This window comes from Phoenix dactylifera, chromosome 4, assembly GCF_009389715.1.
Source record: "Phoenix dactylifera cultivar Barhee BC4 chromosome 4, palm_55x_up_171113_PBpolish2nd_filt_p, whole genome shotgun sequence".
Classification (NCBI taxonomy): Eukaryota; Viridiplantae; Streptophyta; class Magnoliopsida; order Arecales; family Arecaceae; genus Phoenix; species Phoenix dactylifera.
Genome location: NC_052395.1, coordinates 18,111,242 through 18,125,509, shown reverse-complemented (window position 1 = coordinate 18,125,509; position 14,268 = coordinate 18,111,242). Strand labels below are relative to the sequence as shown.

Here is a 14,268-nt window from a genome sequence, read left to right as displayed (position 1 = left end):
ATTACCTTTAGACAATTAGGGTTCATTAGTAGTATTGCATATCATATCACCAACTAGAGTAGCTCCTGTATGCCCACCCGTAGTGGTAGGGAGTACCTCCTCACTGACTCTCAGACCTCTTCATCCACCATGGACCCCAGAGTCATACAAGATATCCTGGAACAATTAGCTGCAATACGAGCTGATAACGACGAATTCAAACGTGAGATCCGTGCCCTAGTACAACACCCTAGGACTCCGGAACCATCATCCCCAATCGCAGCTTACCCCGAGTTTGGTTTGACCACACCGCCTGCAGCTTTTCCCCATCCCCCTAGGAACCAACATCATCCTGATCACCAGCGCGATCTTGACGAGAGACTACTTCGTACCGTGCGAGTAGAAGCCCCCACATTTGCTGGTCAATTAGAGCCGAGCGTGTACCTTGATTGGAGAGCAGCCATGGATAATTATTTTGAGTGGTATGATATGACTGAAGATAGAAAAGTACGGTTTGCCAAAATGAAGCTTATTGGGCAAGCTCACTGGTACTGGCATAACGTTGAACATCGGCGTGAGACCCAGAGGCTTCCACGCATCACCACGTGGGAGGATATGAAAGAGAAACTGAATGAGAAGTATCTGCCATTCTCTTACCGACAACGCCTTATGGATAGGTGGCAGAAACTAACTCAAGGAACTTCAACTGTTGCCGATTACATTGCACAATTTGAGGAGTTTCACATGAGGTGTGGTGTAATCGAAGAGGAGACTGTTACTCTTTCTAGGTTTCGGGCAGGACTCCGTGAGGAGATCCAGAAAGAATTGATCCTCCGAGAGATTACTACCCTTAGCCAGGCATACCAATTGGCTCAAGATGTGGATAGTTTTTTACGAGTCCCTGTGGTGAGACGTACCGACTCTCGGTTCGTACCCCCAGGAGCCCGACCTAATCAAAGCCATCTCCCACAACCCAGACCACTCTCCAACCATCCTTCACAGCCCGGTTCTAGCCAAACACCGACTAGGACGTTCCCGGTGCCTGTTCAAAGTACATCAACTGATAAAGGAAAAGGCATATTAGGGTCCAACCCGCCCTTACGAAACCAAACCCAGTGTTTCAGGTGCCAAAAGTTTGGCCATATTGCGTCCCAATGTAATGCCAAGACTTATTTAATGACTGAACTGGAAGCAGGAACCCAGGATACTGAATGTGTTGAAGAAGTCTATGAACCAAACATTGAGGATTTTGTAGATGACTTTGGAGACGAAAAGACCGGGTTAGAGTTTGTTCAGACTGAACACCAAAATGAGCCCACTGATAGGAATGACCAAAACCATAGGCTCCATGTGGTGAGGTGCACACTAGCCCAAACAAAGACCGAACAAGACTGGCGAAGAACCTCCCTATTTTATACACTCATTAAGATCAATGGTAAAACATGCAAAATCTTATTTGATAGCGGGAGTTGCATCAATGCCATTGCGTCTGGAGTTGTTTCTCGCCTTGGCCTAAAATCTACCCCTCATCCTAATCCATATAAAGTAGCCTGGGTAGATAAGACGTCCATTTCGGTTTCAGAAAGATGCCTTGTCCCGATTCAATTCCTATCTTATAAAGACGAGATTTGGTGCGACTGCCTTCCGATGGACGTAGGTCAAGTCATCTTAGGAAGACCTTGGTTATACGATAGGGACGTCACACTTCATGGTCGGTCAAATTCGTGTAGTTTTATGTTCCAGGGTCGAAAAATTATATTGAATTCATTGCCTCCTAGAGAGCCCGTACCTGAGAAGAAGAGTGCTACACCACAAAAGAAAGAGTCACTCCACATCATTACTTCGAAAGAGGTAATGAAAGATATCGAAAGCCATTCACCTGTGTTCGCCCTTGTGGCCAGAGTTATTAATGTGGAGTCAAATGTCGAACACCCGGCCGCCGTAGTTCCTCTGTTGGAGGAGTTTCAATCTGTCTTCCCGACTGATCTTCCAGAGGCACTCCCTCCAATGCGTGATATCCAGCACGTAATTGATCTCATTCCTGGAGCGTCACTGCCAAATCTTCCCCACCATAGACTCAATCCAAACGAGCACACTGAACTGAAACGCCAAGTTGACGAACTCGTCACTCGAGGGTATATTCGTGAGAGCTTGAGTCCATGTGCTGTACCTGCACTCCTCACTCCCAAGAAAGATGGCTCTTGGAGGATGTGCGTAGATAGCCGTGCTATCAATAAAATCACAGTAAAGTATCGTTTTCCCATTCCTAGGCTGGACGACCTTTTAGACTATATGTCTGGTGCTACAGTTTTTTCCAAGATCGACCTAAAGAGTGGGTACCACCAGATTCGGATTCGTCCTGGGGATGAATGAAAAACAGCATTCAAAACCAAAGATGGACTCTACGAATGGTTAGTAATGCCTTTCGGATTAACAAATGCTCCAAGTACTTTTATGAGGGTGATGACACAGATCTTTCGACCTTTCTTGAACAAATTTGTCGTTGTATACTTTGATGACATCCTCATTTATAGTCAAACTCAAGAGCTCCATCTTTCACACCTACGGCAGGTTTGTGAAGTCCTGCAGAGAGAAAGCTTCTTTGCAAACCCTAAGAAGTGTGCCTTCCTGACTGATCACGTCACTTTCTTAGGGTTCATAGTATCTTCCAAGGGTGTCTCCGCTGATCCAGAAAAAGTAAGCGCGATAGTCGATTGGCCTGAGCCCAAGACCTTAGCCGAAGTACGTAGTTTTCATGGTCTGGCTACTTTCTATCGTCGCTTCATTGGGAATTTTAGTTCAATAATGTCTCCTATCACAGATTGCATGAAGAAAGGAGACTTTATCTGGACTAAGTCGGCATCCCAAGCATTTAAAGATATTAAGCATAGGATGACCGAAGCACCTGTCTTGCGGCTCCCTGATTTCACTAAGGTATTCGAGGTCGCATGTGATGCCTCTGGCGTTGGCATAGGTGGTGTGTTAAGCCAAGAAGGTCACCCTGTCGCGTTCTTTAGCGAAAAGTTAAGTGACGGCAGGTTGCGTTATTCCACCTATGATAAGGAATTCTATGCGGTAGTGCAAACTTTGCGACATTGGCGACACTATTTGCTACCGCAAGAATTTGTCCTGTATTCAGACCATGATGCTTTAAAGTATCTCAATTCTCAAAAGAAATTAAACTTTCGACATGGCCGATAGATTGAGTTTCTACAAGCCTATACTTTTGTGCTGAAACATAAAGCTGGAGTTGAGAATAAGGCTGCCGATGCGCTCAGTCGACGGATCTTCCTCCTATCCATGATGAGCACTGAAGTAATTGATTTTGAAAGGATCAGGGAACAATATACCACCTGTCCCGATTTTAGTAATGTATACCTGACCTTACGAGATGGAGTAGAGAGAGAGCACGATGATTTCTTTTTACACGATGATTATCTCTTTCGCTCCGACCGATTGTGCATTCCTCGAACTTCTTTGAGAGATTTTCTAGTATGGGAAGTACATGCTGGAGGACTGTCTGGGCATTTCGGGAGAGACAAAACCATTGAGATGGTGGAAAGACGTTTCTTCTGGCCGAGTCTCAAGAGAGACGTGGCCAAGATCGTCGCTCAGTGTCGCACATGTCAATTAGCCAAACAACGTAAACAGAACACTGGGCTTTACACTCCACTACCAGTTCCTGATTGTCCGTGGCAAGATGTTAGCATGGATTTTGTGTTAGGGCTTCCACGTACCTCGACCAAACATGATTCCATTTTTGTAGTAGTGGACCGGTTCTCTAAAATGGCTCATTTTCTACCATGTTCTAAGACTTCTGATGCTTCTTGGATTACGAAACTCTATTTTGACGAAGTCGTTAGACTCCATGGTCTCCCTAAATCTATTGTGTCCGATAGGGATGTTAAATTTATGAGCTATTTTTGGAAAACTCTTTGGCACATGATGGGTGCCAAATTAAAATTTTCCTCTGCCTATCATCCCCAAACTGATGGCCAGACCGAAGTTGTCAACCGAAGTCTAGGGAGTCTTCTCAGATGTCTGGTAGGTGAGCATACTAGGACTTGGGATCTCGTGTTACCAACTGCCGAGTTTGCATATAATAGTTCGGTCAATAGGACCATAGGCATGAGTCCTTTTGAAGTGGTGAATGGTTATAAACCTAGGCAACCCATAGACTTGATCCCCATGTCTCATCAACATAGAGTCTCTGAGTCTGCACAATCATTTGCTTCACACCTGCATTCATTGCATCAGGAGATCAGCAAGCTTATTCACTCTAATAACTTAAAATATAAATCCTTTGCTGATTTGCACCGCCGTTATAAAGAATTAAATGTAGGTGATTCAGTCATGGTAAGAATTAGACCTGAACGACTTCCTTCGGGGACGTTCAAAAAGTTGCAATCTCGTAGTGCGGGACCATTCAAAGTCCTAAAGAAAATCAGTTCGAATGCGTATGTTGTAGATCTTCCTGAAGACTATGGGATTAGTGCGACATTTAATATTGAAGATTTAGTCCCATACAAGAAATCAACATTCATTCCTTCTGACCCTTTTGTTGATACATCCACTGTTGTTGATCACCCTGCTCTAGCACCTGCTAGTGAGCCTCCACCTCCACAGTTTCATGCACGCAGAGAACACATAGAACATATATTAGATGAGCAGGTTATATCTACCAGGAGAGGAAGCTACCAACGTTACCTTGTTCGGTGGAAAGGTCGACCTGAATCAGATGTGTCGTGGATTTCGCGAGCTGAGTTGCAGCGCCTTGACCCGGATCTTCTGGAGCAGTACGACAGCCGCCCCGATTTACCCTCGACGGGGTCGAGTTTTTCTCACCCGGGAGGAGTTGATGGGGACATCAGCTAGGTCCCCATTTTATTTGCATATTTGCTTATTGTTATTTCTGGGTTTATTTGTGTTTAGGGATTTATTTGTGGTTTATTTTATTCTGGGCTTATTTTCATTTTAGGGCTTATTTGTGGGGAATTATTTTATGTAAGGGGTTTATTTTAATTGTTCTTATGTGGCCCTATTTAAAGGGAACTTGTAAGCTGATTAGGGTTTTCAATGCAGAATTAAAAGACTTCTTTCCCCACGTTTCCTCTTCTTCTCTTCTCCTCCCTTCTCCTTCTTCTTCTCCTTCTTCCTCCTTCTCTTCTCCTCTTCTCCTGCTTTCATTTTAAAATTAGTCCGGCATCACCGTGCCTGGCACGGCCCGTGGCGTGCCGTGCCCGGCCCGGCCCACCAATAGAGGGGCCTGGGGCCGGGCCGGGCTGGCCTTCCGTGCTGGACGGGCCGTGCCAGGCACGGCCCGTTTAGTCTTTGGGCCCGGGGGGCCTGGGCCGGGCCGGCCCGGCACGGCCCGTTGCCCACCTCTAACCAGTACCTTAATTTACATGTTTGTGTATGTTTTATTGCTTATGCAAAATATAAGCCTCACAAACAAACAAAGAAGAGAGGGAGTCCGACCAACGGATCTTTAATTCTTTCTTTTCTTTCTTTGTATTCAACAGATTTATGTTCGTTATAATTATGAGAGAGTAAATTTTTTTTTTTATTTTTGCGACCCGGTCCCACTTTTGACTTTAAAATAAATTCTCTTCCATCAGTATACTATTTAATTTTGAAACCATCTCCTTTTTTTTTTTTTTCCCCTTAGAAAAAAGGGTAATGGGGAGAAAGTAACAAGCTCACCCCCATATAGTAGCCTCCATTGGACTTCCACCCCGCCAGAAGAATATGCGATGTGGACAAAAATGACCGTGTGTTGGGCACCCCGACCAGTTTTACTCATATCCTTCCATCCGTGGGCCTGGCTCGGTTACCCTTATGAGCTCTAGCACGAATACCACTTGTGAGTATACCTGGCACCACCGAGGCTACCAGCAGAGCGATACGTTCTTATAAATTTCGTGTCCGAGCAGGGAGCATCCGGTCTCCATAATTTAATTGACGTCCGTACCTTAAATTCGGAACCAGATCACGCTTTTATTGGGCTACTACCTAGTGGTAATCGATGCCACTTTTGATGTTAGAATAAATTCTCTTTTGTCAGTATACTATTTATTTTTGGAACCCGATCCCACTTTTGACTTTGGAATAAATTCTCTTTCTGGAACCCGATCCATTTATATCCTAAACCAAAAAACACGGTTAAGCGGACCGATACGCAGTACGGCGCATTGTTTTCTTTGAAAGTAGCAGCACACCAGAGGTGCCGGTACTCACTTCTTCACTCCCGATTCTATAGAAGGCGCCGATCCCGCTGGGTGTGGTCACTCTCAAAGAGAGAAGAAGAAAGGATGTGGATCTGGGAATCCCTCCGGTCGACGGCGGATACACTCCATCGGAGCCTACCGGATCCTTCACCGGTGAAAGACTTTGGCTGGGGCTTCGCCCAAGCCACGGCGTCCACGGTCTCGGCCGAGGCGATCCGGGCGCGGGATCTCCTCCACTGGGCCGCCGACAAAGCACGCAGCGGGGCACCCGATTTGCAGCAGACCAAACGGATCGCGTGGGATCTCGCCGACTACGGCCTCGCCCACGCTACCAAACCCTACACCGGCGTGATCCTCTCTTCCTTGTTTCCTTATCCCAGCGGATGAACGGTGATGATGTCGATTTTTATTTATTTATTTTATTTTTCAAGCTGGGATTCCGGTTTACCGTATCGTGAAAGAAGGGTGGACGAAGGGTCGATCGGGCCCGGTGGTGCACGTTAAGGAGGAGGAGGAGGAGCTGCAGGACCTGCGGAACAGGATCGCGAGATTGGAGATGGCGATCGTGGACGAGGAGCGACCGGGGCCTCACGGCCGCCGTGCGGCATCGGATCGGGTGTTGGACGGGCTGCTCCCGCATCAGAAGCCGGAGGATGTCATCAGGGTTTACATGATGAAGGGATTCAAAGGTGGAGATTTCATCGACGCCCAGGTGGTCCCGCGTGCTGGAAACGCAAAAAGGACCCCGTATTAGCTTCGCTACAGTGTTACGCCCTCGTATGTGCACAGTGCTGGAAATATATGTATTTCCCGAGCTAGTAACGGTTTACCTTTTTTTAAGTTGGAAATATATGTGGGAAATGTTAGGCTACGTTGACCGTGCTCATAAAATGATATAGTTGTGCGCAAATGCTATGTTGCATTACCCTTCTTCCCTTGGTTATATGAATTTGGATGTCCAGCTGGATAGCTAATTTTGTGGCAGATGATGACTTCTGCTAATGTCTCTAGAGCAATATAAATAATTTGATTTGCATTTTTTTTTTTTTGAAAAGAGCTAGGGCATTTGATGAATCGGACTGGATCTAAGTTGAATATTGAAATTTTACATGCTAGCCTAAACTTGGCTCGGCGGTTTTAGCTCGGGGTATTTGTTCTGACCCTAACCTTCCAACTAGGATAGAATTAACTTGGCATATTTTGAGAAATATAGGATGATAGTCAATTTCACCGTTGTCATTAGATTGGTGGACTTGGATGAGGATTTACCATCCATGCCGATCATCGGAAGATAGCTTGTCCGGTTATGCAAAGTGTTACGATGGAGAGGAGGTGATACCATTGTACAAGGCTTGATGCTTCTATATGGAGGAAAGTAGGAGAGAATGATTGTCTAAATTTAGGAAAGAAGATGAGGAATGAGAATGTTAATTGACAACTTAATACAAAAGGTGGAAAATCATATAAAATACATGATAAAATTTGTCTATAAATTTCTCATCATTTTTACGTAAAATTGATAGAACTCGAGGACTTCAATTTTGTCCATCATATGATCCAACAGAATTATTTACAAGTCACACGTCGAGTTTTAGATTACGTTTAAGTCTCCAGAAGCCATATATAAATTCAACAAGTAAATGTGTTGCTAAAAATTTATGTATACATCCTTTTATGAACCTTAAATTTTATATAGGTTCTCATTTTACAAGTTTTACATAGAGCCGAGAAGGTTGCCAACTTCGATAGGTATGTGTTAAGAAAAAAATGTTTATAAACCTATTAAAAAGCATTATTATTTGTTGGTTCCCAAGTTTTGAGTTTTTCACACAGACAGACAAGAAAAAATATTTATGAGTTTCTAAATGAATGTTGGATATTTACATAAATCTAAATCAACAGTTTTTTTTATAAAAACATCCTATTACTTCATATGCTTTTATTGAATAAAATTACAAATCTATCTTACTCAAACTAAAAACATGATTTATGAGTGTTTGTTGATTGTGTTAGATATTAGTGACCTAGATTTTGTTCTATACTTGTCTAATTTTGAGAAAATTTTCTCTTGTCCTAATTCATAACTAGAAAAAAAAAAAATCCGACATATACAACTGAAAAACGTATATCAATGAGCAAAACATAAAGCAAATGCAAGTCATTGCAATGCCACCTTTACTGTTGTAACTCAAATTACTCAAATCCTTTCTTTGTAGTCCTTCATATTTTGTTTTTGAAAAAAAAAAATCTATGTAGTCCAAATTTTACTTCCCAAGTTACCAAAGAAAAAAAAATCATATGAGTAAAAACTAGAAATATATTTATTTATAGGTTAAAAAGCTCATTGTGATCACCATCATCCATGGTTTCTTTCGTGCATTGCATGTGCCCGCAGCCCTAGCCGCTATTTAACGTAACGGGAGCATCTTAAACGCTACAACGCCGTTATTTTAGACGATTTCTCCGTATACCTAAAAGCATCTCCCAGCTTCTCGCGACCAGACCCCGTATACAGCAATAATGGCGGCCCGGGCGGCGCTCGCTTTCTCTCTCCGGCGATTCTCTCCTCGCACCCCGGCGGCGAAGATTCCCCGGCGCGGTCTCGCCAGCGGCGGAGGTCTCTTTTTCTGTTTTGATCTCTTTCTTCTCTCAATTTCTCTTTCTTGATCGTTATAAAGTTCCCTTTTTGTTTCTGATTCTGTTTTGGTCTATCTTTCTTGTGATCCATAACCACTCGGTCTAATTCCCCGATACACTCACACTCGATGATCGCATGGGATTCCCGTTTCCTCCGTGCCCTTTAGATTTCTCAACGAGAATCATGGTATCGATTATCCAAGAACGCTCCGATCATTGCACATTGCGTTTTGATTATTCATAGCCGATGATTTGATCTGGACACTTCAAATTTTGAACCCTAAACCTTCGAATCCAAGTTTCAATCATTATGGAGATCGATCTCTGGGTAGAATATACTGGATAGATCTGGAACTTAATTCTAAAGCTGTTTTTTAAAACCAACTAATCCGACACCGTGTTCAGGGTTGTCGAATTTTTTATCGTGGATTCTAAAAAATCTAGGTGATTTGTTGAAAGTTTTGGGTATTTTTTAGGGCCCCGTTTGGTATTGCTTCTGTTTTCTGTTTCTGTTTTCAAAGACCCAAAGAGGAAAAATTAAGTAGACTGAACTACATGTATGATGATACCTATTTAATTCATTGTTTTCAAAAGAGAGCGAAAAATCAAAGCAAGCAATTGCAGAAGTTTTGTGCAAATGCTATCTTCAACATCAATCTCTATGTGGTAGATAAACAATAACGCAAAAATAACAAAGGTTCCGAAGAGGCCCTTAATTTACTCCAGCCTTTGTCTAAGCATGTTTCTTTTCTTTTTTTCACAAAATTTATCTCTATGATTGTTCTACAAATTGAACACACGTATTATGCAAATTGAACCCACTTATCTCTTTGCACTAAATAAGCAAATTTACAATCGGACACAGTTCTATGGTATGGGCACAAATACAACAAGTGCACTGGGATCTTCTGTATCAAGTATCATTATGTTTTAATCAGTTGATCATGAAAAGCTAAATGCTTTGTCTTAGTATAATCAATGCAGTGCTTATTGAACTTAATTTATTGTGTGATATATGCTAAAATTGTAGAGGTGGTGTACTATATTCTATTAGATATATGCTTGTATTATATCCAAGCTTTCTGTCATCAAGCCATGCCCGAGTGTCATTCGGTTGGGTCTTCTCCACCTTTCTGTAATCTACTTTGGGTTTTTTTTTTCATTGGCTTGTATTGGTAATTCTGGATTAATGTTGGTTGTATCCAATTTGCATGTCCAAGCCTGACCCTGAACATCTAATTGGTCAAATGTTTAGAACAGAATGTTAGATACAACTTTAAGTTCTGCTTCAAATTTGTCATTTTCAGGTTGTCCCCAGTTCAGGTTTAGGTCTTAAATCAATTTCTTTTGCAGCCTTTTGTTCCAGGCTTTTAGCACTTCGTAACAAATAATTAATTGTTCATCAAACCATTAATACCTCACTTTGATGCTTCATTTATGGGTAATTACCAGTTTATTAAGGGATTTCTGTAACTAAAACTATATTAGAAATGGATATCAACTATGCCCACTCTATGAAATTGATTGGTGTTCTGTTTAGAAATGTAGTGCTTTTCATCTTGTATTCAAATTCCTATTACATTGTTGGAGTCAATATATTAATTTTTCCTACACATTGCAGATCATCATGGACCTCCGAAGGTTAACATTTGGGAAGATCCACTAAGCCCTTCTAAATGGAAGGAAGAACATGTAAGTCTTCTTTTCATATATGGATGTCCATAAATCTCTGAAAAGTGGTGTTTAAGGTATTCTAGGAAGAAGAAAGATCCTGAAGTTTATTGTCAATTACTTGAAGTGCCAATTTGTTACAGCTTTTGACATCTGCAACCAATAACCAATATCTTACCAAACCTTTTTTTTGAATAAAAGTAAAAGGCCGGTTAGTTAGAAGGTAAAGCTGAGCTGATCTGGAAAGTAAGCGCATCAGTCTAACTCCCTTATGCTGACAACACGAGATCAACTATCGTCTGTTGTGCTGATTGTGGAAGTACACTAGGGTCAAGTTGTTTGAACATTGCAGTTACTGTAGTCATGTTCCGAGATACTGAGTTGTAATTTGGCTCATATTTGGAGACATTTTATATTGCAAAAATTGTCTTGAAATTTTATGTAGAAAGCGTGGCTGGAATATAATACATGCAGTAAATGCTTCATAGGAATTAGATCTTTCTTTTGTTTTTTGGGCTTAAAATAAGCCTAATTCATTTACTTTAATTAGAGCTGGTGTGCCCATATAACCTAATTTATGTTGATTATCAAAAATGATATGGTCGACTGCTACCAGAAAAAATCTTTCCACCAGGACAAGTTCCTACCGACAGGGATTGTCAACAAAAAAACAAAAATAGTTCAGAAAGGAAACCGTCTCTCAGTAGTAATAACAGTGCAGAAGAAGGCTTTTGTATGAGTTTGAGTTGGAGTTCCTTTTTCAGATTAGATTGTTGCAACTTTGATGGTGCATATAGTACTATTTGATTCCATGTTGTGGAATATCTGAATCTTTTTGGTCCAGATCGGTGGCTTGTTTTTGAGTTTCTTACCCCAGAAGGGCAGTCCAGGGAATTCAGGGATAAGAAATTTATTTGCTTGCTTCAGTGAGGTGAATGGTGAATTAATTGGTTGGGTTTCTCTGTATGTGCATTCGCATGTGTTCGTGCTCGTCTTGTGGCATGTGCATGTATGATGCATTAGCAGATATCAGACCTTAGTCTTCACATTTCTAGATCTACTTCTTGTGGTCTATATAATCAATAACCTCATGGGAGCATTCAACCATCCTAAAAGTAGTTAGCATATAAATTTACCTTTTCCCCTTCAGGAATACATTGTTTACAATACTAATGAAACAAAAGTTTATGTTTAAAATTCATTTCACATACTTCTACATCTTATGAATTTGGTATCTAATTGTGATTTTTAAGCATTCTTCTGAAAAGATGTGAAATTGTTAATTTTCCTTTATTCCATGGTTGTTCTAGTTGAGGTGTTATCATCTGAATCATATTTCTTTAAAATTCTGTGGTATAGAAACTGATTAGACCTTCTAATCTTTTGCAGTTTGTACTGGCCAGTTTAAGTGGCTGGGGTTTGCTAGGCTATGGAGGATACAAGCTTTTTGGTGGAAAGGCAGAGAAGAAGGAAGAGGTAATTCTTTCTAATTGAAACTTTGCAGTTGCAATCTTGATTTTTGGTATGCGAAGCTCGACTATTGAAAATGAAGAGTGGAGACATCGTGTTGGATAGAAAATATTGCTTCATCTTCTTAAAAATTTCAACACTCAGATGCAAAATGCCACTAGCGCACATGCATGCACATGCTGCAAATGGGTCGGGTCGACCCGAGACCCGACCCAGCCTGACCCGTGTAGACCCGACCCGACCCGAATTTTAGGACCTGCGGGTCTGGGTCGGGTCCTAAAATTGGACCCGAATCATTTTCTGGGTTGGGTCTGGGTTCACCGAACGGACCCGACCCGACCCGAATGGATCCGAAGAGAGAAAGAAAAAGGAGGAAAAAGCAAAAGAGAGTTTTTTTTTCTTTTTTTTGTGTGGGTCGTGGCACTATTGGTCCGTGAGGATCCTCTCTCGGTCTATTACACTGTTGATACCTCTGGTGTCTCGGTAGCAAGCTTTTTTTTCTTTTTTTCCTTCTGTTTTTTGGTTTCTATTTTTTTTAACTTTTGCAGGGAGGAAGTGAGGGAACACCGAACTGAATATGGGTCATGTGCCAGTTTTCTGCAATGGAATTGGATTTTGGAAGAAGGTTTGGGATTTTTTTTGTCCTCGTGAGAGGGGAGTCGGGAGACACCAAGTTCCGTCCAATCAGTCATATGGACAAAAAATAGTGTGATATGAAATTTGCCTTGTAGACCGACTTAATCAGGGGTCATCTGTTCTGACTGGAGGTCAATTGCAAGTCTTTCAAGTCATGGGTCACCCAGCACCTCATAATTATGATATGACCAAATTAGATTTGCCCAAATCCTTTCCCAAAAGCACAAAAATCGGACCCGATTGGGATCCGACTCGGACCCGGACCCGGACCCGACTCGGACCCGGACCGACCCGACCCGATCTTCAACCGGGTCGGGTCTGGGTCCAAAATTAGAACTCGAACAAAAAACCGGATCGGATCGGGGTCACCCAGGATCCGACCCGACCCGACCCATTTGCACCCCTAACATGCACTGTTCTTTGGGTATACAAAACCTGATCTTTAAAGAGGATGGAAATTTTAATTATTTGCAGCATGAAATATTTCTTAATAGCCGGAAACTTTTTTTTTTTGCATTTACATCATTTTTTACTTCAGTATACTGTATTTTATATCTATATTGTTCTCGTTACTGAGTTGAATCTCTCATGGCAAATTATGGGATCCTGTTTTGTTCATTATTACAGGTGGCTGCAGCATCTGCACATTAGACTCGACACTGCTGCAAAACTATTTGTCTGTGGATGCGTGGGAATAAAATATGTTTTGGTTCATCAATTTCTGGGTCTTATGTTCCAGAACATGGACCATGGATGCTGTGAATTTTTCCATATCATGCCAATGAATTATTTTGCTGTATGGAAATTCTTTATTATCTGTGTCAATTTTCTTGGATCAAATTGCTATGGAAAATTCTGACAACTTTCTTATTTGCTGACGCTTGTTTGTAAGATTGATAATTTTTCTAAGCTTTGGTCTTCTCTCTCTGTGTGCGGGCTCCCGTGAGAGACGTCTGACAGTGAACTAAAGGGCAGGTTATTTTTTCAGTCAATCTCTGCTTGGCCCTTGCTCTTGATGGTACCCTATGAACTGAAAATGGAGAGTTACCTCCAGCATTCTGAAGTATTTTATTTTTTGATTTTATTAGGTGTATCTATACTCATGTGGTATGATTCATCCATCTTAGGAAAAAAAAAATCTCTGCTTGGCCTTTTTTTTTTTTTTTTTTTCAATAGTTTGGGTGGCCTTTCTTATTATTATTTTTTTCTTTTTCATCTTCTAGCAGGAGCTTCTGTTATTTCATGTCACTGAGAGAGAATTGGGAGTAAGGAGAGGCGAGCTAACAAAGCGATTTTATCTCAAGCAGTGTATTTCATAGCATTCACAAAATTATTATCAGATTTCTGGTCTCAAACCTGTTAACCATTTCCCAACGCTGGCATCTTCATAGATTTGAAGATTTACCGCGTGAACCATATAAACCCAACAAGAGGCGCCGAGTTCAAGTCATTACACTGTCTAAACGCATCTAGATCCATCCATACTTCCTATCACATGCATCTCGCGTGCTCGCGAACAAAACTTGGTTTAGAAATATATTATGGAGTCCATCGCATATGGCCTTACTTCCAACCAAGTGGTTTCGAATTCGAAATGCATGGACGTCGATTAAATTATGGAGACCGAATGCTTCCTACTCGGATACCG

General features: G+C 41.7%; 2 protein-coding genes across 2 annotated transcripts; both read left to right on the top strand.

The window, feature by feature from the left end:
• Positions 1-6,153: 6,153 nt before the first annotated feature.
• Positions 6,154-7,149, top strand: LOC108511721. The gene is made up of 2 exons (XM_017845775.3): positions 6,154-6,552; positions 6,638-7,149. The coding sequence occupies exons 1-2, from the start codon at positions 6,291-6,293 to the stop codon at positions 6,958-6,960; spliced, it is 585 nt and encodes a 194-aa protein (XP_017701264.2). The 5' UTR covers positions 6,154-6,290; the 3' UTR covers positions 6,961-7,149.
• A 1,485-nt stretch (positions 7,150-8,634) lies between these two features.
• LOC103719332 lies at positions 8,635-13,542 on the top strand. Its single transcript, XM_017845774.3, has 4 exons — positions 8,635-8,823; positions 10,465-10,535; positions 11,904-11,990; positions 13,248-13,542. Exons 1-4 carry the CDS (start codon positions 8,727-8,729, stop codon positions 13,269-13,271), a joined length of 279 nt encoding a protein of 92 aa, XP_017701263.1. The 5' UTR covers positions 8,635-8,726; the 3' UTR covers positions 13,272-13,542.
• Positions 13,543-14,268: the final 726 nt, after the last annotated feature.